A 24,113-nucleotide genomic window follows, 5' to 3' on the forward strand; every position below is an offset into this window, starting at 1 on the left:
TTTCAAAGTGACCGAAGGGAATAAGTATTCATTATTATATGTATATATATACGCAGAAATTTTGCTCTAAACTACGCAAACTTGCAGAATTATAGTATATGTATTTGTTTAAAAATTTGATATGTTTCAGTAATGTATATATATAGGTACTTCTTTGTGTATTGTATATCCATCATATACTCGTATCGGTAGTCGTGTTTTCCGTCATTTAGCTGGGTCTTCTTCGTCATTTGAATTAATATTTCTATGCCGTGCCTGTGCGCCTGCACCTTCATTTCCGGCAGCTGCCGGAGATCTTTAATAGCGACGATGCTGTGGGTGCTGTTGGTTGGCAAATATTTAAGGGGATTAATCTTAACGCGATCTCCGCCGACCCCTCACCTCTGCTCCAACCATGTCCACACAGTCGAAGGCGTCGCGGAAGTAGCCGCAGATCCGCTTGATGCTAGCCCGATGATTCAGTCGCTGCTGCTGGCAGCACATCCCGCTGAAAGATGGACAGAGGACAGATGATACCCAGCCCTGAAGCAAGTTCTCCTGGACTTACTTGACCATCTGGCAATCGCTGCTACTATTGCAATCACTGCCTAGCGGCTGCTTCCGCCTCACCCCGAACATCTCCTCCAGCAGCGACGGAGCAGCGCTGGACTCCGACTCGATCTCGCACCGCCAGATGCCCTCTTCGGCGACCAGCATGCAGACGCTGCCCGCGGCACAGTCCCCGTGGCGCTGGCATATGTCGCGCTGGTGTCCAAACACATAGACACATTTGCCCTCTGCAAGAGAAGCCAAAGGGGACATGAAAGGCGAGGAAATGTGCAACTGCTTCCGCTTACCGCCATTGGTGTTGACGCAGACCCCGGTGGGGCAGCAGTCCTCGCTGACCAGGCAGGGGCGGTCGGCGCAGGGTGTGTCCTCAATCAGCGGCTCCACAATCCCATAGACCTCGGTCTGCTGGCGCAGCTGTGGGATTCGGAGGGGGACAGCAATTAGCGGGGCACTTGTCTGCCCTGTCACACGTTGCGTGTGCGTAATATTTCCCCCATTCACGCCCAGCCCTCCCCTTCGCCTGATATCAATAAAATTGTCACTTGTTCTGGCGCACTAGATGGCCGCGCGACCCGTTGATTAATTTGAGTATCGGCCTGAACTTTGAACTTTCCCCTTGATTGCGGTCAACATAACAGAACACTGGCCACCAGTTTCAATAAGCCGGGAACACAGCTCCGACGCCCTGCGGCATTCTATGCAATTTGCGTATACATGCTGCAGTTTTTCATTGTTAAATCTGAGAGCAGAGTACTGAATTATTTTTAAAGGTTCTCCAAACATATGAACTCTGATGCTGTGGCCAACAAAATTCGCGAATAAGAAAAAAATAATCTATCTATTCACCCATACAAAAAAATCCCAGAAATTCCTACTTAAATTTATTATACTTCATATTTAGTTCAATAAATTTCCTCCATATTGAATAGATTTTTTTTTTTTTTTTTTTTTAAATACACTCAGGGGGAAATCAGATGAATTGTATATATTTTTGCCATGTTTGTATTTCAAAAATCGAATATTTAATCAAAATATGGGTGTGCATTTTTGCTCTGCCATTTTACTCTGAGTGTGTGGGTATATGTATATACATATGGAAATGTATATTCCAGACGACTTAACTCGAGAGGTTCAAGGGAAGGTCAATACATATAAGCTATTCAAACACAAATAACGAATTTTAGCAGGAAGTTTCGACTGAAAGTTAAGGGGAACGCAAAAAGTTGAACCACAAATTCGATGGTCAATTACACGTATAAAACTTTAAAATGTTTTTACAAACATTTTACAATCCATCCATGGCAAGCGCTTCAATTGTCTGCACTCTGCGGCATCCGCCCACACTCACCTGTTGGGGATGCGCCTCCCGCGGCTCCTGCTCGTTGGGATAGGGGCCAAAGAGGTGCTTGTATTCCTTGTAACCTCCCATGGGGCCTCCATCGTAGGCGGTACTGCCATCTCCTGCCCCCAGCAGGGAGGGGGGGCTGCGCCGCATCAAATTGCGAGTCGAATCGCGACCGAAGAGGGTGCGCTGCCAGGCCGTGCCGGAAGCGAACGCGGACGAGGCGACCGAGGGGTGTAGCTGCATGGCCATGCCGAGGAGCAGCAGAAGGGCTGCCCTCAGCGGAATATTTCTCATTTTGGCCACGTTAGTACATCATTGTCCTAGTCAGAATTGCTGTTGCTGCAGACCTGTGGAGATATACAATTTGATTTAAATTTACGCTATGCACGCACATTTGCTACCGAAATTGGCTTCAATCAGGCTTGTCGCAAATAAGGCCACCATCGGGACCTGGATTCAACATGCGCCGCCTGCCACAGGCAATATCTGTGCCACCTCCTGTCATGCAGCTCATTAAAATTGTCGGCTCGCTTTTAGTGTTATTACCGGCTCTGACTTAATTTATGTGTAACGCATTCCCAGAGACCCATTCTCGCCCTGAGCTCCGTTTGTATTGCCGGATGAAAGGTGCACATAAATCGTAATATACCCGACTCTATATACTCGTATGTATACATTTGTTTGTGTGTATGCATGCGTAGGTGTGGCAAATCGCTTGTTGCTCGGTTAACACTCGTTCATTCATCAACTCCCGACAATGCCGCCCACTTCGAAATGCTGAGCGGCAATTGAAAGAGTTCCAATTAAGCCCCAAACTCCCCCAGGACATCTTGTTTATTTATTAATCATGCATAGGCTATGTGGCCTGCAAACTTAAATCTCAAAATAAACTTCAACTCGAATAACATTTTTGTGAAGAGTCCTTGAGAGCCTCAAGCGCTTCTCAAGACCCTTCAGCGTAACATCAAAGTTCTTACTACCTTTGATTCAAATTACTGAAATCGAGAGGGGTCCACCAAGCCGCAATAATTTGGCTATTTTCTCATTTCTCTGCTTGGAAATAAAGGCAAAGCCGAGGTGGGTGGAAACTCGCCAGAAAGCAACAAAATCATTGGGATGGCCAGTGACAGCCCGAGGAAATTAAAAACCTCAAAGAATAATAAATTTCTTGTGCGTCATGAGTTTATTAGAATGTTATAGAATCGAGTCCCCCAGGTGGGGGTAATTAAACAAAAATATGAAAGTTTGAATAAACGATTTATACATGCGTAAAATTTCTATGAATTTAAAGCAGACAACATATTTGGTTGCCTACTTTTTGGGGCCCTATTTGGAGTGCATGAGTGTCGGAGCGCATACTCTTGCCGTGTACTGTACGAATTCAATGTGGCCTTGACTAGGCCTTGAGCCGTCTGAATGTGGCCAAGGGACAACAGTTGTAGCCGCTCTTTCATAAATAAATAAGCCAAAAAGCAGCAGACCCTAAATATAGAACTCTTGACATACTATTCCACGTCACCTTTAATGCCCGAGTCCAAGGCAAATGCAAACATTTCCCAGCTTGTCGTTGGGGAAATAATATGGCCAGGTGTTCGTGGGAGTGCAATTTCATAAATGGGTACGCCCTCATTCCCTGGCCCTGACCATTCCAGGAAGAGGGACAGGAAAGAAAAATCCTTTCTGGTCTGCTCTTAGCATTTCATTAATTACTTTTTTCCACTTTTGTCGACCTGGGCTTGTCAAACTTCCTGTCAAACTTTGCGGGACTGTTGCTTGGATACTGGGCTCGAGTTCTGTCCTTCTTTCGGTCCGTCTTTCAGTGGGTCACTCAGCGGGCTTGCTAATTACAATCAACCATCCATGACTGGTTATCAAATCTCAGCTAATTGCCTTTCACCTTTGAAAGGTGCGAGCTGTTGGTTGCCTGGCGAGCAATTGTAATCGATCTATTGCGCCATTAGCCTGCTAGAAGATAAGCCTTAATTGTGGTCATTATTCAGGTATCCCGTTCCTTAATTAAGCAAAGTGTTGCCTGACGCATCTGACGGTCTTTATCCGGCTCAAAGGAGTCGCTAACTGCCGTTACAACGTCACCACCCTTTTGTCGCGGGCTCCCCTTTCCGGTTGCTTGGAAAGGGAAGATGGCTAATTGCCTTGGGGCTGCCTGAAAGTTGTGTAATTATCAAGTTTCCTATGACATATTTTAAAGAATCGAAACAAGTTTGCCAATAAAGATGGGTTATGGGTCAAGTTCTGATGTGCTTGGAAGACGTCAAAAGTTTTTCCATTCTACTACAGGTGTGGAAAACTCTTGGTCGGCAACGAGAACTTCATATGAACTTTTGCGAAAGAATTAAGTTCGAATCGAATCGAATCGAATCATGGGAATTCATGGAAAGAAGAGAACCAGCGCCGAGAAAAGTTTCTTTTCAGCTGAATAAAATACCAAGATTCCATTTCAATTTTCCGTTTCATGAATCGTGCTACGGGCTATCCTTCATCTCGCTACCTATATGGCTTCCTCTGTTCGTCAATGGAGAAAATATTTCTCGTCATGCCCAAGACATGCTATTAATTATTATATTATTGGGCATACCGTTTAGAACAAGGCAATCGGGCACAAATTTGATGTGTGATGCCTCACCAACATGTTTTGTTTTTGCTTTCTTGGTACCGACTTCTGCGCGTCGCCAGACTGTGTCTACTGTTCTTGGATTTTGGGACCGACTCAGCTGCACAAGGCATTGACAAACAGACGACGCATAGGTGAAAAGACCACGTCCGCTCTCAGTCTACGGGGGGTCCCACGAAAAACCCCGCGATGGAACAGCTTTTTGGTCCTTCATGCAACATCCTGGTATTGCATAGCCTTTGATAAATAGTTTCCAATCCCATAAAAAACATGCATATATGAACTTTGCTACTCTACTTATTCACATTTAAAAAGGTATGGTACAGCGCGTATAAGTTGTCTGATCAGGTTGCAGAAGTATGAGCCTTTTATGAATGATTATTTCAGCCACAATCTCACCCTGACTGTTCTCCGTTTACTGGTGAAATGTGATCCAATTGGGTCGTGTAATGGACATAATTTCAACAGCCCAATCTCTCGTCCCTAATTACAAATCCGAAACAGTTCGGCTATCTACTTTCGCACTGTCAAAGGTCACTGTTAATTATAACACCCAAAAAAAACACACACACATATACCCTGAAACACTGGGAAGAGGGTATTTTGAATTTAAATGCATTTCCATTGCTATTATTTTCATCAACAGCCGCACCTTTCACCTATTGAAATATTAAATTTGTAGAACACCGACCTTACACACGTGTCGAGGAGGCGCTCCACTTGGAACACTCGCAGCCGGGATTTGGGGAAAATGCACAATACCTGCTGGCTGCTCGTCCTTTCGGCGACTAACTGAATGCCTGCGAACGGCAACGGCGAAAGCAACACCTGTCGGCTGGCTGCCGCGGAAAAGCTTTCCATCCGACAAGCTTTCCTTGGAATTTATGAATTAAATGTGTTTGTTTTTTGTGGCAGATCCAAAGCTCTGACGCCGTATTTGTGTGTGTGTGCGCGCGTGTGGATAAGTCCTAGGAATCAATACCAATGGAGACGATGAATGCATCTTTTGTGGGGAATACAGGCTGGATGTATCTGTGAATACGTGTATTTTTGGAAATTGATTTACCAGCAATCCCTGACCGGCGTCACTGAACAAATTTTGGCAACTGCTATCCTTGCATCCTTGTAAATTTAACGAGCATGTAAATGTTGCCACACAAGGACCTTTCCTGCCTTTCCTGCAGCAAAAATTGTTCACCGAAGAAAACACACAATTTTGCGGTTAAATAAGATGAAAAGTGCCTGCCGGGGCCGTACGACCTTCCGCACATTGTGTGCATTAGAATAATGATTATGTTCGTCCTCTCCACCATCCTCCTGTTGGTGGTGCCCTTCGAAGAAAAACATTTTTTAAATGAGAAGTAACAGCCCAATCACTTAGCGCATTTCTGACCAGGGGAACGATAATTTATTCCGAGACAGAATAAATATTTTTTCATACTAAAAGCTTCAAGATATTACTGGATAGTTTTATTTCAGATCTGCCTGGTTGGACTTTGATTTGACTGATATTTCGAGCTTTTCTTTTTGTGGGCACACGTGCCGCGACGCTATAATATCTGGTACTCAGTCTCTATATATCGAAACTTTTCGGTTATTTCTGGTTAAAATGATGCTCCAATCGCGAGGGATTTGCGAGGGGGATTTGAAGAAATTCCATTTATTTACAAAATCCATTTAAATATTTAGTTTCCCAAAGTATGCTTGTGACAGTTTGTGAGTTCCTTTTTAGCTGGCTTTGGACAACAAATGGCACTGCACGCGTGGGAGTCCAAGCTGACAGGCGAGCGGTTGCAGGTGGCACTTCCAATGGATGCTGTGCTGCCTTGGACGGTATTAAAATGAGTTTCCAGGGGCTTCGGACTGACATAAATTGCAGCAGACTCAAGCATCCGGCCATCCACCCCCTGCCCCCTGCCCCTGCTGCTGGATTTTTTGTTGGAACCGAGGGGAGTGCAAAGTAGAAAAGAAGATTACTTGGGGATTTCGAGGACACGTAACTTCAACTGCAGAAATATTTCTACTAATAATTATTTGTTGTTTATTGGGTTTTGTGGGTGTTCTTTTCGCATCGCTTTGTTCGTTCGCTTAACAATTAACAAAAAAAACGTTAAAAAAAATAAAATGTTAATATAAAATATAATTAGATAAATTAGTAAATTCAATTGAACTAAAAACATTTGCTCTTTCGCTCTCTCTTCGCTTTCGCTTTCGCTGGAACATAACAACAATTTGCCTATGAAAATTAACAATTTTTTTTAGTTGAATCAAATTGCAGCGATAATAGGTTTACAAATAAATAAATAAATAGGCTTAGAACTAGAATAAATATTTCTTAGCGTACTTCTTAGCGTGCAACTACTAAAATATACGAGTAATTCTCATTCAGACTCTACAAGTGTTAGGCACGCGTATTCGAACAGGCACAGAGCCGGCAACACGCTCCTCAAAGTATCTGAATCTTTGAATCTACATATCTGTCGAGTATTTCGCTTTCGCTTTCGTTAAACTAATGGAATGAGGATAGATGCTGGGGCGGAGGGGGGGGCTTGGAGGGACACGGAGAAGGAGGAGAGAATGGGAAATGCGACGTGGATGCTTAACAGTCTGGGTCACGCCTTTATCCGCAACTCTTTAAACTCTACTTTCTATTTACACTTGCTGATGCTGCCCCTTAATGTTGCTGCTGCTGCTACTGCTGCTCCCCTGGCAACACCTTATTTGACTCCTGTTATGCTGCGCAGCCAGGGCTTGTAGAAGGTGGTGCGCATGTAGACACCGGGCAGGTATGGCGCCGCACACTTGATGCCATGCGAAACGGTTCCGGCCAGCTCGTAGCGCCCGTCGGGACGCTGCAACACCAACGGACCGCCACTGTCACCCTGTCAGCAAAAGTAGAAAAAGGTTTTAGCACACGCTCTTGATGGTCCCCCTCTCAAATCTCCTGATATCTCACCTCGCACGAGTCCTTCTGGCCATTGGCATAGCCAGCGCACAGGAACGAGTTGAGAATCTTCTTGTTGTGGCCAGCGGTGTGGAACATCTCCTGGCACACGCTGTTCTCGATAACCGGCACCTGTGGTCGTGTCATTAAAAGATGCATTCAAAGGACGGTTTATTGGTTGGTTTGGTAAAAAGCACTCACCTGCACTTCCTGCAGAACGGAGGGCACACCGCCGCCATACTTGAGACGCCCCCAGCCGGTCACGGTGGCCATGCGTCCAGTGAAGTCCGCCGCATCATTGGGCATGCAAATGGGAACTGGAAAGTGATACATAGGTGTTGAAAACGTTCAAACGTTCGGCTGTGTGCTGTGATCCACTCACCTATATGGGTATCGAACTGCACAGGACTGTCCATCTCCAGGAGAGCCAAATCGTTCTCGAACGTGGCCGGATCGTATTGACGGTGGACGATGACGCGCTTCACGTTCTTGGTAACAGAACGTTTGCTCTCCAAATCGCCGGAGATATCGAACTCGCCCATGACGGCCACCAAAGAGGCCAGAAAGCTGCAGAGATCAAGTAAGGCAATGAGATCGTGGTGGATGGATGGTGGATGGATGAGGAGCCTGGAGATTTTGGGAGGAAACTTACCCAGGCTGACAATGGGCAGCGGTGACGACATAGCGACTGTTGATCAGGACACCGCCGCACTTGTTCTTTGTGAACAGGCCCAGCCAGGTGGACTCGCGGACCAGCACCTGCCAGGGGAAGGCGCCAAAGGATGAGCCCTTGCCGCCCACAATGCGGCCGGACTTGACGTGGGGTCGGACGCCGCATTCTGTAGATGGGGAGTGAAATGCGAGGTTAGGAGTGGGGAGTGTTCAGAGCAAGACAGACAGCGAGAGATTGAGAGCGATCGATCGAGAGATGGATTGTGATTCAGATTGAGAGATGGAGTGTTAAAGAGAAAGCATAGAACAACGTGTATTGCCATATAGGAAGATTACATGGATCGGGAACGGATGGGGGCATAGAACTAGGTGGGGTTTGTTTGGGTTTGGGTTTGGGTTCTTGGGATCTAAGCGGGTTTTGGGTTTCTTCTTTTGTTCTTGCGACGCGCTAAAATTGGGAACAATTGTAAATGCCATGGGGGAGGAGGATCGGGAGTATCGGGAGTGTCGGGTATGGGTTCGGATTGGAAGCGATTGGTTATAGGCATGAGCGAGAGAAAACAAGAAAGAGAGAGAGAAAGAGACAGTTGTTTCGGGTCCATGCTTCATTCACTCAACACTTACGGATCTTGCGGCCATTCGTTCCGCCGTAGGAGCTGAGCGTCGATCCCTGATCGATTTCGTTGTCGCTGGGATTCGGATTGACATCCTCCTCGTCCTCCTCGTCCACGATCTCATCGTCGGCGGGCCGGGCCGAGCTCACGGTCGTCGTCTTCACGGTGCTGCTCACGCGTCTTGTGGGCTTCTTCGAGGCGCCCGGTTTCCTGGTGCTGACGGTCGTCTTGGGGGCCAGGGTGGTGCGCCGAGTGCCGCCTGGCTTGCGGGTGGTGCTGCTAGCCGATGCCTTCTTGTTGGGGGCTTTGGTGGAGACTCGAGTCACGGGTTTCTTGGTGGTGGCCTTAGGCTTGGCAGTGGAGGCCACTCTCACGGGCTTTCGCGTGGGCTTGCGGGTGGCAGTGGTTGCTCCTCCAGCACCAGCTCCCGCCTGATACGTGGCGGCGGAGTTGTTGCCCGTGGGCTCGTCAATCATGTCGGCCAGAGCCTCGAAGTTGCCCTGGAGCGAGGCCACCAGCTTGTGGACCAGCGTGTGCATCTTGTCCTTCAGCACCACATCCTCGACGAAGGCGGGCGTGGAGAGATCCAGGTCACTGGTCACGGCGCTGGAGGCGGCGGACATGTTCAGATTCGGATTGCGCACCGGCGGGAAGTTGACAAAGTCGTTCGGCGAGGTGTAGGTCTCCTCCATCACATTCTGGCCCACCTTCTCTCCGGGCACCGAGAAGGCCGGATACGAAGGCGTTGGCCCGAAGTATCCGGGGAAAGCGGGCTTGTCGTCGGAGGGCACGGCGTAGGACGATTCCGTTGAGGACTGCGTGAAGGACACGTGCGCGGGGCTGCCGCCAAAGTAGCCAGGGTCCTCGAAGTCGTTGGAGCTAACCGGTGCACCTCCTGGTCGTCGAGTCACTATCTGGTTGTACACAAACGAGCCCCCTGTGGTGGAGGCCAGGTTGTTGATAGCCGTGGGCTTGGGCGTGATCAGCACCGTCGGACGCGGCGGTCTCGGAGATCCATTGATCTGGACGAAACCAGGCTTCTTGTGGCCTCCGTAGGTGCCACTGCTGCTTGTGGGTCGGTGTGCGTAGGCTGGCGTCGATGCAGTTGCCACCAGCGGCGGCTGATAGTTGCCCGGTGTGGAGCCCACAATATTCTCCGCCGTGCTCTGGATGAACGCGTCCAACTTGTCGTCGGCCATGAACAGCGGCGGTACGTTGTCGTAGTGGTAGTCCACGGTGGCAGGCGGACGGGGAGTGCTGGGTCCGGTCACATAGCTGGTGGCAATCGGCTTCGATGTGGAGGGCTGGCGACCCGGAGAACTGGCCACCGACTGCTCATTGTAGCTCAGGGATGGCTGCAGCTCCGGATGGGGCTGTGGCGCTGGTTGATCATATTGTGCGAGTGGAGCCGCTGGTTGGGCTTGCCCGTAGCTGGAGGTTGGAGCCTCTGGCTGATCGTAGCCGGAGCCGGAGGCTGGAGCCGAAGGTGGATCTGGCTGATCATAGTTGATGCCCGGACGTGCTGGCTCATCGTAGCTGGTCACTGTCGTCGAGGCTGTGGTCTGATCGTAGCCCGCTCCGACTGCTGGCCTGGGATAGCCAGACTGTTGCGTCTCCTGGTCCTTGTTGTAGCTGGACGAGGGCTTCTTGATCTGGATGTGTGTGATGGGTGACTCCCCGGAATCGTAGCTGCTGCTGGCCTGGGGATGTGGCTTCTTTTTGGGGTTCTCCTGGCTGATGGGTCGCTTCACGCCCGGCCGCTTTGTGCTAGGCTTGGGCCGTGGTCTGGGACTGGCGGTGATCAGCACGGGACGCTCCGAGGATGCAGTATCTTCCTGGACACTGTCGTACTGCGGACGCTGCGGCAGGGAGGCCTGCTGGGCTGCCAGTTGGGTGGTGGAGGCATAACCAGGCGTGGTCGTCTGCGGCTGATATCCGTGCGAGGTCTCGTCGTACTGCTCCTGCACTTTGGTGGTGTGCGAGGACACAGACACCTCCGCGGGCAGCTGGGATTGGTATTGGTCGCCTCCCGATGGCTGTTGGTGCTGCTGCTGCTGCTGGTTGTAGTTCTGCATCGTCACCATGCCGATGTACGAGGCAACGGGACGATTGGGCTTGTTGGCATTGGTCGTGGGGCGCACGTAGGTGGGGACGGGCTGGGGCTGCTCCGTTTGGACAGTGGACAGCTTCTGGTAGTTGGACTCGGTGTTCGCCTCGTAGGAGCCGCTGCTCAGCTGGCCGTAGCCGCCTGCTGCCGCTGCCTCGTTCTCCTCCTCCTCCATGTAGGACATGTCCACGGGATAGGCAACGCCCATCACCGGCACGGGCATCTTGTTGAACTCTGAGGTCTGGGGAGCAGCATCAGCCAAGGCATCGTGGTAGCTATTGGCGGGCATGGTGTGATCCTCGAACACGGCGGAGGTGTCCTCCCCGTAGCCGGGACGCGCTGTTTGCGACTCAGCCGACTGGCTGGCTGCTGCGGAGGCATCCTGCTCCTCAGAAACCTTGTCGTAGATGGCATCGTAGTTGATTGTGGTCGTGTAGCCGTAGTCCTGGACCTTCTCCGCCTCACTGGCTGCGCTATCCTGGTAGTAGCTGGGATTGGGTTGGGCAGTGATCGCCTCTGCTGGAGCCTCGCTCTGAGCCGCAGTCTGGCCTCCATAGCCATACGAGGGCGTCTGCTGGCTGACGACATTGTAGCTGGGTCCATGGCTGGTGTTGTTCAGCTGCAGGATGATCGACTCGATGGAGTCCACGTGGGTGGTGATCGAGGAAACTGTGGTGCCTGCTGCCGGCCGCTTGGAAATGTAGCTCTGTTCTGCCGGCTGCTGCTGCTGCACCTGCTGTGGCGGATCCGCGTATACAGGCTGAGGTCCGTAGCCGGTGGAGAACTGCAGATCCTCGACGAGATCGGCATCGGCTCCCGGATGGGTGATGTCGCTGTGGGTGAACTCTCCTCCGTCCAGTATCAGATGATTGTGATGGTGCACATTCGAAGGCTTCTGCTGAGGTTGAGGTTTCGCTGTCTGCTGTTGCTGTTGTTGCTGCTGTTGCTGTTGCTGTTGCTGTTGCTGCTGCTGTTGCTGCTGCTGTTGCTGTTGCTGTTGCTGCTGCTGATGTTTATGTTGTTGCTGCTGTTGTTGCTGTTGCTGCTTCTGCTGCAGCTGCTGCTGCTGCTGCTGATGCTGCTGCTGCAGCTGGTGTTGTTGCTGCTGTTGCTGCTGCTGCAGCTGATGTTGCTGCTGCTGGTGGATGGGTCGCTTCATGGTCTCCGCCAACTGAGGCACGGGCTTCGGCTTGGGCTTTGGCTTTGGCTTCTCTGTGGGTTTTTTTGTGGCTGGCGTCGTGGCCGGGGCCTCCTCGAAGGAGCTGGACTCGGAGCTGGTCTGCTCCTGCAAGCCGCTGGCTATCTTCATGGGCACTTCCGTGGTGAAGAAGATACGATGATCGTCGGCATGCTCCGGGGGCAAGGTGCTGAGTACCTGCATCACAAAGTCATCGTTTTGCGGCGGCGACGAGGGCGAGTTGATGGTCACCGAGTGCTTGTGCACATGGACAGTGGGTGGCAGAATGGTCTGCTGCTGCTGCTGCTGCTGTTGCTGAACCTTCTGCACATTGAGATCAGTTTGAATGATCACCTCGTTGGCCGACTGCTGAGCAGGTGGCTCCTGCTCGAACTCAATGCTAGAGGACGATGACTGCGACTGTGTGGATACCTCTGTGGAGGTGCTGCTGCCATACACAAGCTCGTTCTTGGGATGCTCGGGCTCTGGCTCTGGCTGGGGCTCTGGCTCCGGCTCCTGCTCCTGCTCCACGCTGTAGTTGTTGCTGGGAGGGCTGCTGCTGCTGCTGCTGCTGGGACTGGGACTGGCGCTGCTGCTGCTCAACTGCTGGTAGACCTTGTTCAGGTTCTGTTGATCGTAGATATTCTGAGGGGGCTGCGGTGCCGTCTGCTCAGCGCTGTTCAGCGTCTGCTGGTGCTGCTCGTAGGAGGACTCCGCCGCCTGCTGCAACTTCTGGTGCTGGTGCTGCTGCTGCTGTTGGTGCTGCTGGAAGTAGGCGTTCTGGGCCTCATTGATCAGAGTGCTGGCCAGCTCGTGAGTGGGTGGGATCTGGCAGCAGGCCCCGAACAGGAAGCCATCCATGCAGGCACCCACCACCTCGCCGCCCCGTTGGGCGCACTCGTGATTGAACATGCAGATTGTGGGGCCATTCGCGCGGGGATCGGAGCTGGGCAGCGTCTTCGTGGCCCGGCAGTGCTTGGGGGTGATGCGGTAGCCGCCAAACAGTTTGCGTCCAGCTGCAAAGAGCCAACAAATGGTTAGGTTAGGATTAGTTAAGGAACCCAGAAATACAGAGAAATGTTTTCAGTTTCATGGAATGAAATCAAGATTTCGTGTATTGCCAATAATCTTCAAGCCGAACTTCATTCGCCCCCGGCCAAAGCTTAATTAAGATGTCACTCAGCTGAGGTCTGGCCAGTCAACTGTAGTTGATTGGATTATAACTGGCGGCCATAGTGAAAATGCTGCGAATGTGCAGTTGCCTCAATGAAAGTGACAATCTTAATTATTTTCTATTGGTTTATAGCATGCATATTTCTAGGTATATAACTGCTTATTTCGGTGCTAATTAAGACGAAGCGGCAACAGCCGCCTCGGGTAGCAAAAACTAATAAACTCAATTTACAGCGGGGCAGCGAGGCAGCGTTTTCCCTGTTCTGTGGGCTGCTGAAGCAACCCGAAATCCAACAATCACCACAGAAAGCTCCACTCGGAACGGGCCGCAGCCAAGTGAAAGTGGCTGGCACTCCGGTGGCTGGCAGCAAGTTGCGAGTACGAGTGCCAACTGGTAGCCAAACCGCGAGAGCCAACCACTTGCCAGTCAAAGTTCATTCCAGGCCCAGGTGCTAGGTGTGGGCCGGTGCAATGCACTTCAGAGTTTTTCCAACTCATTTGGCAAATGACGAGGGGTCCGCCAGTGCTGGAGAGTGCAGGAGAATGCAGGTCGAAGCTTCGAATACCCTTTAAGCACTACTCTGGGTTGTTCGATAATCATCCTTTCCATAATCCACATGGTGTAGCATTTCCCTGACAAAGTAAAGGGTATTTGCCGTAGTTGGCCATTCTCTTGGCTCTTGACATTTGGGCCGAAATTGATTTTGACAGCAATTAAACGCAGAAGTGGGAAAGCAGCCGAGCCGTGCTCCACTTGTGACGGGTTTATGCTGACAAATTAACACCTCGCGGACGCTCCACTTGCGGCTGTTGTGGCCCCAATCGCAATGCGCGCCGCGGACTGTGTCAATGTTTGGTCGTTAAACTGGAGCAAAGTCCTCAATAGCGGGATAGGTTCTGGGGCTTTAGCATCAATTAGTTCTGTGCTAATTAAAAGAAAATCACCAGGTAACGAAAACGAAATCGCAGGAAGCAGTACTACTCGTACACTATGAGGCATTCGAAGGTCTCTAAGCCACGACGTCCGACTCATGGATGCCGAATATGCGGGGCACGTAACGCCATTGTAGCATCGTGTCGTGTTGTACCGAACTCGAGTGAAAGTAAAGACAAGTGGAGGTACTATCTGGCAAAAAGTAGTGCAAAAACCTCCATTAGAATAACAGTCAAAATATGTACATGCATAATTGAGAAAAAGTGATAGTGTTTCTCTTCCGTTTCTTTCTTTTTTGGCTTTTTCTTTTCTTTTCCTCTGCTGTTCATTCATCTCTCAAAATGATTTCGTTTTTGTGCGTTTTTTTGCTCCACGGCGCGCGCGGCGTCTACTAATAAAATAATAATCATCTTTCTTGCAGCTTTATTATTTGCAGACATTTCGCATTTTTATGATTAGACACTCAAGTGCTCTTAAGTATTCTTCCGCAAATCGCAGAGGGCCTGGCAGAAGAGAAGAGACGTGGGAAACAGCCACGGGCGGGGACGGAGTCCACAAACAAAAGCTTTCCGAGCTAGACCCATTAACAGAGAGATCTGTAACTAACAGAGCAAACACAGAAAGAGAGAGAGAGCGCAAGCACGACATCAGAGAGCCACCGTTAGAGCTAACAGAGCCGCAGCCGCAGACTTAATTATAGCTCTGATTTAATGAAGGACGGGATGGATAGATGTGAACACAGCCACGATAAAAGAGCGATAATTATGCAGTTTAGCATAGTTTATTTGATTTACTCGCGAGTGAAACAAATTGAAAAGTACACTCAGAGAAAAAAGCAATGCAATTGTAATAGATTTAAGCCGAGAGTGGAATTTGTAAAAAGCAAAGGTAATATGAAAATATTTCTTAAAATATATATATTTTAAATATTTCAATTAAATATATTTAATACCAATTTAAGGTAGTATATTTTAAATTATTTAATATTTATATTAAGTGGCCCAAAAGACTTTTTAAGGCATTTATCTTGAAATGAAAGTGAATTTTATTTAAATTTCACTATTATTCTATTTATTCTCTGAGTGTATAAATACGAAAGAACATCACTTACTGGGAATATAGGAGGGAAACACTCAGCTCTACTCAAATATGCAAAGAATGCTAATGGGTATCCAGGCACGATGCCCGAAAACCAGAGGGGGCGGGGTCCACGCACCTGGCTACCCTGTGGATGCGGAATGTACGTGCCAGCCGGGACCCACAGACTACTTAACGCCTTCTTATGCTGAGCGATCGATCCCTGGGATGCTGCCTCTGACCCTAATTGGTGCGTCATGAAATGCAATAATGTAATAACCGCGAACGATGCATGCAAAATAGGTTACAGCATCGATGGCATGCCTCGTTTGCCACACCTGAGAGCCGGTCACACACACACACACACATTGCTCTTGGCCGGGAGAACGAAAGTGTGTCAAACGCCTGAATAATTTTGCGCCGCTTAAAGACATTTTTTCGGTGCTTAAAAGCGAATGAAGGAAGCAGCTGCAAAATGAGATAACAAGTTTGTCTTCCCATCGCCAACGCCGGGAAACAAGAGAAGAGAGAGGAGAGTGGAGAGGAGAGCGACCCGACTTGGTGGCAATGTCATTAATCATGCAAGGAAATTGGCCCAATAGCCGAAATTTGTTGCATGCATCAGGCGAGAGCAAGAGACACTTGCTGAGTGTGTCACAACCGATGGTGCCCTGGGGCATGACCAACGGAGCAGTCCGCCGTCCGTTCCCTGTTTGGATGCACTAAAAATTTATGCACAGAGCCGAATGGAAATTAATTAAATCATGAATATGTTGCTGCACACACACACACACACAAGGGAGACAAGGCAAGAGAAGAAAAGGCCGAAGCCTGGACCACAAAAGAAGAAAAGAGAGCTCCGATCCGTTCCGATCCGATCTGCTCTGCTCTGAGATTTCGTAGAACTCGTTTTCTTGGCGAAGCATTCGACGTGCCGAAGCACTTCAAGAATGTAAACGAACGAGGCGCTTCAACGGTAAAATGGAAAATTATTATCGATCAATTAGCCCAAGACTGGCAAAAAAAAAGAGACTGAAAGAAAGAAAGAAAAAACAGAACAGCCTAAACTTTCGGACCACAGGAAGCAGGCAGCACAGCACCACGTGTTGTTGTTGTTGCTGTTGTTGTTGTTGTTGCTGTTGTTGTTGTGTATTTACTGAGATCTGATCTTGGTCAATTTGGCATTTAACGTATGAATCTTGGTCTAATTGCGTTGTGAAAGTGTTAAATGTTATCGGGCAACGTTTATACGAATTATTAACCGGTGCAGGATCGTGGCACAGAACTGGGTCAAGTGAAATCGAATAGTTCGATGTGGGGGTGGGGTGTTCCCATCCAATAATTCATCAGAGAAACTTACTGTCTTACTGTCTGATGGGAAAAAAAAACCTTAACGACTTATTGACCATAGAAATATGCCACTTAATGGCCAAAGAAAAAACTAACCAAATGTCACTTTTCAATGGAATTAACATAAAACATCTCTCTGCATTCAGCCCGGGCTAATTTCACTTTTCCTAGACAAAAGCCATGAAAAACTGTTTACTCTTCATGAATCGCTTGATTTGGGCTACTAATTATCGTCGGATCGGATGGCGAGAGTGCAGTTTCTCGGACAAAACAGATTTGTTTTGTTTTTTTTTTTGTGTGTTTATTTTAATGGGCTTTACGTGCGAATAAATGTGTACATGCGTTAGTATGGGGCCATTTTGCGGTGTCATCACGCAAGAAGTTTTCCCATTTTGCGTGAGAGAAATGGAAAGTTTCTCGCTCTTTGCTGACCTTTGAAGGCTTATCTAAGTTTTTGCTGTTTTGATGTATCCGATGGCGTTGGCATATTCACTCCACATGACAGCTGATCCGCAACAAAACATTTCTATTAATCACATTGTAATTGAATTGTTCAACAACAACAGAAGCTCGAAGCTCGAGGCATCATCAGCATAAACATAACCCGCTGCATGCTCTACTAGGCTCTCTGCGAATTGGACTGTGGCATGCACCATATAACCAACTCCAACCGATTTGCACGCGAGCTTGGGAAGGAGCTTTGGGATGGGACAGCGATGGGTAACTGGGGAACTGGGGATGTGAGCCCACCTTGAATTACAATTACATAAAATTGGAACGTCTATGGTTGCCATTGATTTGCTCTGCTCTGCTCCGACTTGTGGGTCGTCGGCATCGGGTGTCGCTCTCGAATTTGGCACAGCCTCCCAGCGTGAGCGTCTTCCAACTGGTCATCGCATCTACACCACACCTGGCTTCCCCTCTCCGTCCCCGACCATCGGTGTAAATTGTAACAGTGACCCAAATAAAATGCGGCAACGACGACAACGACGACAACGACTGGTGCGACCGAAAAGACCGGTAAGCTAACAGTGAATGGTGCAAGTGCCCCCAGCGTACAGACATACACACTCGTATTTACCTGAATTTAGAGGTGGTAAACCGTATACGTAAGTATGTATTCTACGCATCCATTTCTAATAGCAACTACAATTTACCTGCCACCCGTGGCTAAACCAGAACTCAACACAAGCCGACGGATATCAGAGATGAGCAAGGGATAAGATATCATCGCTTTTGGGAACCATTTTGAGTAGTGTGCAAATCATAATTAGAGAAATTATAAACTGGAGAAGTGTAGGCCAAAATAAACCAATTGATCAACTACTTAGTCTATGCGTTTTCCACACTCCCACCTATTGATTGATTGAAACATTAGTAAATCTCTTTATTATCTAGCGAGTGAGCCGGGGGTTGGCTTGCAGGAGGCCTGCCCCATAGTAGACTTCCTTTCTTTCAATGTTTCGTAGGTAGCCGTAGGTAAACATATGTTTAATCAGCACATGATTAAGTTCCACTTTGTTGAATCTTGAGTCCGACTGCGGTTTGGCTCAAGTTACAAGTTGCTCACTTTGTTTGTTAAACCAAGTGGTCAATTGTGGTCGAGATGGACATGGACTCGTGCAGAAGCATAAGAAGAATACCGTTTAAGGCTAAGTGAAGCAATGATCGACCATTTCTCACGTGGGCATCTCTACGGCTCTGTGGCTGTAATCACACGGTGTCGGCCACCAACAGGTTGTCTGTGGCGGGCCGTCCTCTGGCATTAGGAAACAGAACAGAGACCGCGCTCTACGGCGGGGTATGGGATACTTAAAACTTGTACAATGTTGGATGTCGCTCCGAGGCAGGTTTCATTTGTTGGCAAGTCTCCGTCTCCGTCTCTGTGGTCCCCACTGTCTAGTGTTATGCACAAAACAATTTCGTTTTGTTTTCATTACCATTACCATTATTATTCTTCCGTGGTCACTTTTTGCCAGGTCATGCTCCGGGCATCCGTTTCCATAGACACACACACAGACAGACAACAATGCAACAATGTGGAAAGGGAAGTAAAATTCAATTTGTGGAAAATTCGGCACAATATGAAATCTATCTATCTCCCCAATTCCCCGCAATAGATTGTGATGATAAATCAAATTGGGTTCCCATAAAATGGAAATGTTTTGGCAATCAATTTGTTGAATATCATATCAAATGCGATGAAAGGGGCCTATAAAACGGTGTGAATGAACAGTGAAAGTTTCGCTTGGCCGCAATAAGTGACATCATTTGTATTATTTTTTTTTTTTTGGCAAAAGCATTTAGATCGATACCCAAGCAGGGTCTGGGAAAATCCCTGCAGAAACTGCAATGACAGTAGCGAATGTATGGAGCAGCAGTATAGTAATGCCTTTTCTTGATTTCCATCCAAGGAATGTGTGCTGTCATGCGGCGGAAGCACACACAGAGGCAATCGTCTGTGGAACTCAGAGAGAGAGACAGAGAGAGAGAGAGAGAATTTCACTTTCACCGCCAAACATGTCAAAACAAATTTGAAGTCTGCTCTGCCCGAGTATTTCCTGTTAGACAACGCATCCATAACACGGCACTCGAAGTCTGTCCGACTGTCCGACTGTCTGTCTTTCCGTACCTCTGCCAACGGATCCGATAATTTGTAACTGCTCTGTGTCGATAGCCAAACGGTGGCCAAAGCATCAGCCATGGGCTTGGGCCCCCCTCCGCAATAATACGACTACGAGTACGAGTACGAGTAGTAGCACTTGAAACAATGCTGATGAGCTTAAAAGATAAACCAGAAGACAACAAATGAGTGAGTGTGTGAGTATAAAGAGTGCCCCTCTGCCTCTGCCTCTCTGCCTCTACCTCTATTTCCACTTCTGTTTCTGTTTTGTTCACATGCACTAATAGTTTCGTTGGGGGCCGGGACTGGGGCTGCGGCTGGGGGGTGTAGGAAGCGCAATCCATACATCCGTACATATGTTAGGTGAAATGCTCTCTTGGCACTCGATGCTCATGATCTGTGATCTGTCACAGTTTTAATGCGATTGTCTTAAGTCTTATGATGTGTAAAATGGCTGTGGGAAAAACATTTCCACGACGGGGGGGGGGGGGGGGGGGACAGAGCCCTCTCGAAAGCACGGAAGAAAGTCCAAATGTCGCTTTCACATTAATTGCATGTGGGAGAGAGAGAGAGAGAGAGAGAGAGAAATAGAGAGATGTGGAAAATGTGAAATTATGGAATCCGTAATTTGCATAAACACAGAATTCCAGTGTGTGTGTTGGGTTCCACAATTAAATATGAATTGATTTTTAAGCAGAGATCGTCTATGTGGAACAACAATTGGCCAACTCGATGATCGGACAGCGGTAAAAACGTGCTCCTGAAATTATCTGAACACTGTCCAACCATCGCACTGATCTCTGAGCACTGACTGCCACTGCCTCTGCCACTGCAACATCATTGCAACTCTTCCATTCACAGCAGCTTCCTTCCCCCAGGCCTGATCGCTTTGGCTTGGTTTGGGCCGATCCGGTCCGGGCCAGGCCAAGTCTCAAACTACCGCAAAGTCAACTCCAGGCAGTGCCGACAAGTGCGGCAGAAACCGCAGCACCAGCCACAAACTGGCACACGCTTCAATCAGAATCTGTGACTGTTGCTGCGGCTTTGGCTGTCGGCTGTCGGCTGTCGGCTGCTGGCTGCTGGCCAAGACATTTTCATTTCGCACGCGTTTTCTTTTATCGATCCAACTGCTTTCCAGCCTGACTTCAAATAGAAATTGAAAATTGTTTTGCGATTGTTTTGCACCGTGCGATCTACGCGATGTATCTGTACATCTGTATCTCTGATGATTGCCATTCGCCTCACTTCCTCACCAAACTGACGCAGCAGAGTTCTGGGATGTTGATGTGGCAAACGGAAGCATTGATTTTCTTTTCTTGACTTTTTTTTTGCATAGAGATAATGAACTACAGTCATGGATCGGAAAATGCTTGGATCATTCTATACAGAAGTTCCCATGTCCATAGAAGGAACAGAACTACAAGTAGAGTCTGGTCAAAGAATCGGGATTGGAATGCAGCTATTTCATATGAATAATCATTATTTATATGTTCTATTCTGCCTTACTTTAACCACTTTTGGAAAGAGCAATTCAGCGAAAGGCCAGTCCAAACTGGAAGACACTCCTCAACTGATTTCAGTCCGCTAAATATTTCCTTTCCTATTTGCCACACTGGATGGCATAATGACTGCAGGCATACTGCTTTGATTTCACTTCATAAAGATTCTCTTATGGGCCATCATTTCTTGATCTTACAAAACATTATATGATGTACAAAAAATGGTAATGCTGTGTGAAATTTGACGTACAAGAGAGCCAGAATGCTGAAAGATTTCATTTGTTTCTGGTTGAGTGTAAGGGAAGTGCTTCTTGTGTTTGCCAAGTCTTTGAGCTCAATCCACTTCTGTTTGGGTTGGGTCTGTGCCAGTGGCTTCGATTTAAGCTAATAGCCTGACACTCTAGAAATTTGTTTCACTTTTTAAATCGACAAAATGACTTGAGCAATTAACACGAAGAGCAGCTGAAGAGCAAACAAACAAACACTAAAAACTGTCATAAGGAAAGTCGATGTCTCTGTCTGTCCGCCGGTCTGTCTATATGAGCAGAGTGCGGTGTGGGGCTCATCTGTAGGTCTTTTGTGCCTCGGTTGGGGCTGCTTTGTGGCCGTAATGTAGCATAAAACGAACCAAATAATTGTGGAACCAAGTGCGTGGAGTGTGGAAAGCGCACTTCGAATGAGCAAAAGAGTTTTCTGTGCCAAAGTTTTTCTGATTTCTGATTCATTTATTGGCACAAAGGCATACTATAGTTTATGTTGTTGGGCGCATTGTCAACTCGACCAGGCCGGGGCCAAGACCGGGGCCAGGCTTTCACTCAATGGAGTGATGTGGAAGCCACTGACACGATTCGATTTTTCAGTGGCAGCCAGTGGCGCAGCGGCGACATGAGCTTGCAATTTGGCAAATTGATTTTCATTTGCCATAATTCTACATTTTTATTGTGTGCTTAACTTTCTTTCTTTCGATGACAGTCGATTCGATTCCATTCCATTCAATAAACTAAATTGTCTGTCACTTACCGCCGCCATTCGTTTCAATTGATCTAAATCCACTTGTTGTCGGCACAGATGATGCGACTATTATTATTAAACTTGTTAAAGCGATGGAAAGTAGTTGTGGTCTTGTTGTTCTTGTAGTTGCGGTTGACGCTGCTGCTGCTGTTGTTGTGCGGGACAATGTCGCCGCTGAGGCCGGCGTAACCCACTTAAACATGTTTGTTGGTGGCTCGCTGGCTCGCTGGCTGGACACTGGCTGGGAGTTCTGGCCTAGACCGTTTCTGGCTTGTTCTTATTATAGTATTCGCTCGGATTCTGATTTCGAAATGGGAGTGCGAAAAACACACACACGCACACACACAAGGGTGTCGTGTCGTAACAGCGCGCCCTCAATGAACCGCTAAGCCAAGCAAACGACTTAGGCAACGAACGCGTTTTCCGAACCGATTCGCGATTCGAGAATCGAGAACTTTACGAATATGTGATTTGACCGCACTTTGCTTGAACAAATAAAGCTTTCGTTGGCGAATTTACAGTTGCTCGAGCCAAACGAAAACCCAGAGCTGAAGCACACACACAACGCGACGGTATAGTCTCTTCTTTTGGGGGGAGTGTCGTATCTCTTTTACAGCAGTTTCTCGACCATGGCCAGCCGTGTGCGTCCGGTCAACTGAACGCTCCGCGTGTGTCTGATTGGGAGTTAGTGCGGCCGTCGCCGTGCAGCGGCCAAGATAACGGACCTTCGCCACTTTTGTGTGGAAAACTTTCACTTTAACTCAGCCGCAGAGCAGAGCAGAGCAGAGCAGAGCAGAGAGAAAGAGCGAACGATCGCAAGAGACTGGGAAAGACTGAGAGAGCGGCTCGTACGTGAGAGTATTTCTATTAAGCGACGCTTAAATGGTAAACATTTCTAATTCGGCGTCTGCTTCTTTAACGGCTGGTGCTGCTGCTGGTGCTACCGATTCCTGTTTTCATCGCTTGCTTGCTTTCTTTCTTTCTTTGCCCAGGTCTCGCTCTCTCGTCTGCACGCGTGCGCGTTTCGAACTCAACTGAAACGGTTTACAGCGCGGCCTTGCGGTTAAGAGCGCTCCGCTTACAGAGCGCTAACAGTGTCGCTCGCTGTTATCGCACCTCGGAAGAGATGGCCAGAGCTTTCGCCTGACCGATATGTGAATCTGCAGCAGGGTTATCGGCCCCCGAGCCTGAGCGGGAGCCTGAGAATGCCAATTATCGCTTCGCAAAATTACCGGCAAAACTTAACTGCTAATAACGGTGATCTGCCCATGTGGCAGGAGGCCCAACCTGTCGTTTGGCATTTCCTTGACCCAAATTTCACTCGGCCCGGCCTTTGTCAACACATGTACTCGTACGTGCAACACAGCTGGAAAATCCGGCGCTGGTCGTGGCTGGTCGTGGCTGGTCGTGGCTGGGCCTGGCTATAGGCCGGGCTATTATAATGGTCGGTCCACCACTCGACCAAAGGCTGGCACTTGGCTGGCCAAGCGTGGACACGGCTCCACCATCACGATCTTTTTTTTTTCTGTCTGTAGAATTTCACTTTCGTTATTGTTGTCGCTCTTAGCAGTTTTTTTTCTTTTTTGTTTTTAATGTTTTTTCTGTACACTTTTCTGTACTTTTTTTTCGGTTTTTTGTATGCTAACTTTTTTGTTTATTTTCTTGTGGTCAAGCCATTGAAATGGAAAACGTTTCGAGAGCTACGATCGGGCATGCCGGGCACGTGGGCGTGGGTGGCGGCGTCTTGTCGAGAACCATTTGGGGTTGAATGCGATGGCTTTCTCATGGCGAAGAAGAGAATGTCTTGGCCATGATTAAATCAAATGGATATTACGACACTCTCTGGAATATCGGACTCACGAATGCCGCGTATTATGAACGATTTTAAATGATTTTAGCATAATCAACGGTAAGATATCTAAAACAAAGACCCTCCTAGGCGACGATGACGACCATCGTCCAACACTTTCACTCCATTCGTCGGGGCACAGCAGACCCCAGTCCAAGTCCTAGCCCCAGCTCCAAACAATAAATATCGCAAAAGAAGGTGCCAAAACAAAGAATAACAAAGACTCGAGTCGAACTTTAAACAAACGGCCAAAGCTCTGCAAACGATCCGCGCAAATGATGAAATATTCAAAACCATTCATTCTCCGCCGATATCTGTTTACGATGCCGCCGCCGCCGCCGCCAATCTGGTTAGCTTCAAGGGACGGGGGGCGGGGTTATATAACACAGTCCGACAGTCCCGAGGGTCTAACCATGCGAAAAAATATCCAATCAACAAAAACTTCCCCATCTAATTGCCCTGGCACTTGATTTCGGTTTTTGCATATCTTCCGATGATTACCCATTAAAATATCTACCAGCAGGGGGGCGGCTGGCGCTGAACCAATCGATTATCGG

At 48.3% G+C, this 24,113-nt stretch overlaps 2 protein-coding genes across 4 annotated transcripts; both read right to left on the minus strand.

Annotated features, from left to right (window-relative positions):
- Positions 1-169: 169 nt before the first annotated feature.
- On the minus strand, positions 170-5,367 carry LOC108158232 (ITG-like peptide). Of its 3 annotated transcripts, none has more exons than XM_017290465.2 (6): positions 5,289-5,367; positions 1,898-2,241; positions 837-963; positions 548-776; positions 382-487; positions 170-321 (listed from the first exon to the last, which is right to left on the minus strand). In XM_017290465.2, exons 2-6 carry the CDS (start codon positions 2,186-2,188, stop codon positions 298-300), a joined length of 777 nt encoding a protein of 258 aa, XP_017145954.1. In that variant the 5' UTR covers positions 2,189-2,241; positions 5,289-5,367; the 3' UTR covers positions 170-297. The 3 variants fall into 3 exon arrangements, with proteins under 3 accessions (XP_017145954.1, XP_017145953.1, XP_033248204.1); XM_017290464.2 differs by having other exon boundaries at positions 5,218-5,304; XM_033392313.1 differs by lacking the exon at positions 5,289-5,367 and adding an exon at positions 4,926-5,097.
- Positions 5,368-6,717: 1,350 nt separating this feature from the next.
- LOC117187827 (serine protease filzig-like) lies at positions 6,718-17,468 on the minus strand. The gene is made up of 10 exons (XM_033390689.1): positions 17,393-17,468; positions 12,914-13,056; positions 12,044-12,460; positions 11,046-11,758; positions 8,767-10,982; positions 8,123-8,309; positions 7,853-8,037; positions 7,672-7,787; positions 7,483-7,602; positions 6,718-7,408 (listed from the first exon to the last, which is right to left on the minus strand). Exons 1-10 carry the CDS (start codon positions 17,466-17,468, stop codon positions 7,244-7,246), a joined length of 4,338 nt encoding a protein of 1,445 aa, XP_033246580.1. The 3' UTR covers positions 6,718-7,243.
- Positions 17,469-24,113: the final 6,645 nt, after the last annotated feature.

Source organism: Drosophila miranda, chromosome 3 (genome assembly GCF_003369915.1).
Source record: "Drosophila miranda strain MSH22 chromosome 3, D.miranda_PacBio2.1, whole genome shotgun sequence".
Lineage (NCBI taxonomy): Eukaryota > Metazoa > Arthropoda > Insecta > Diptera > Drosophilidae > Drosophila > Drosophila miranda.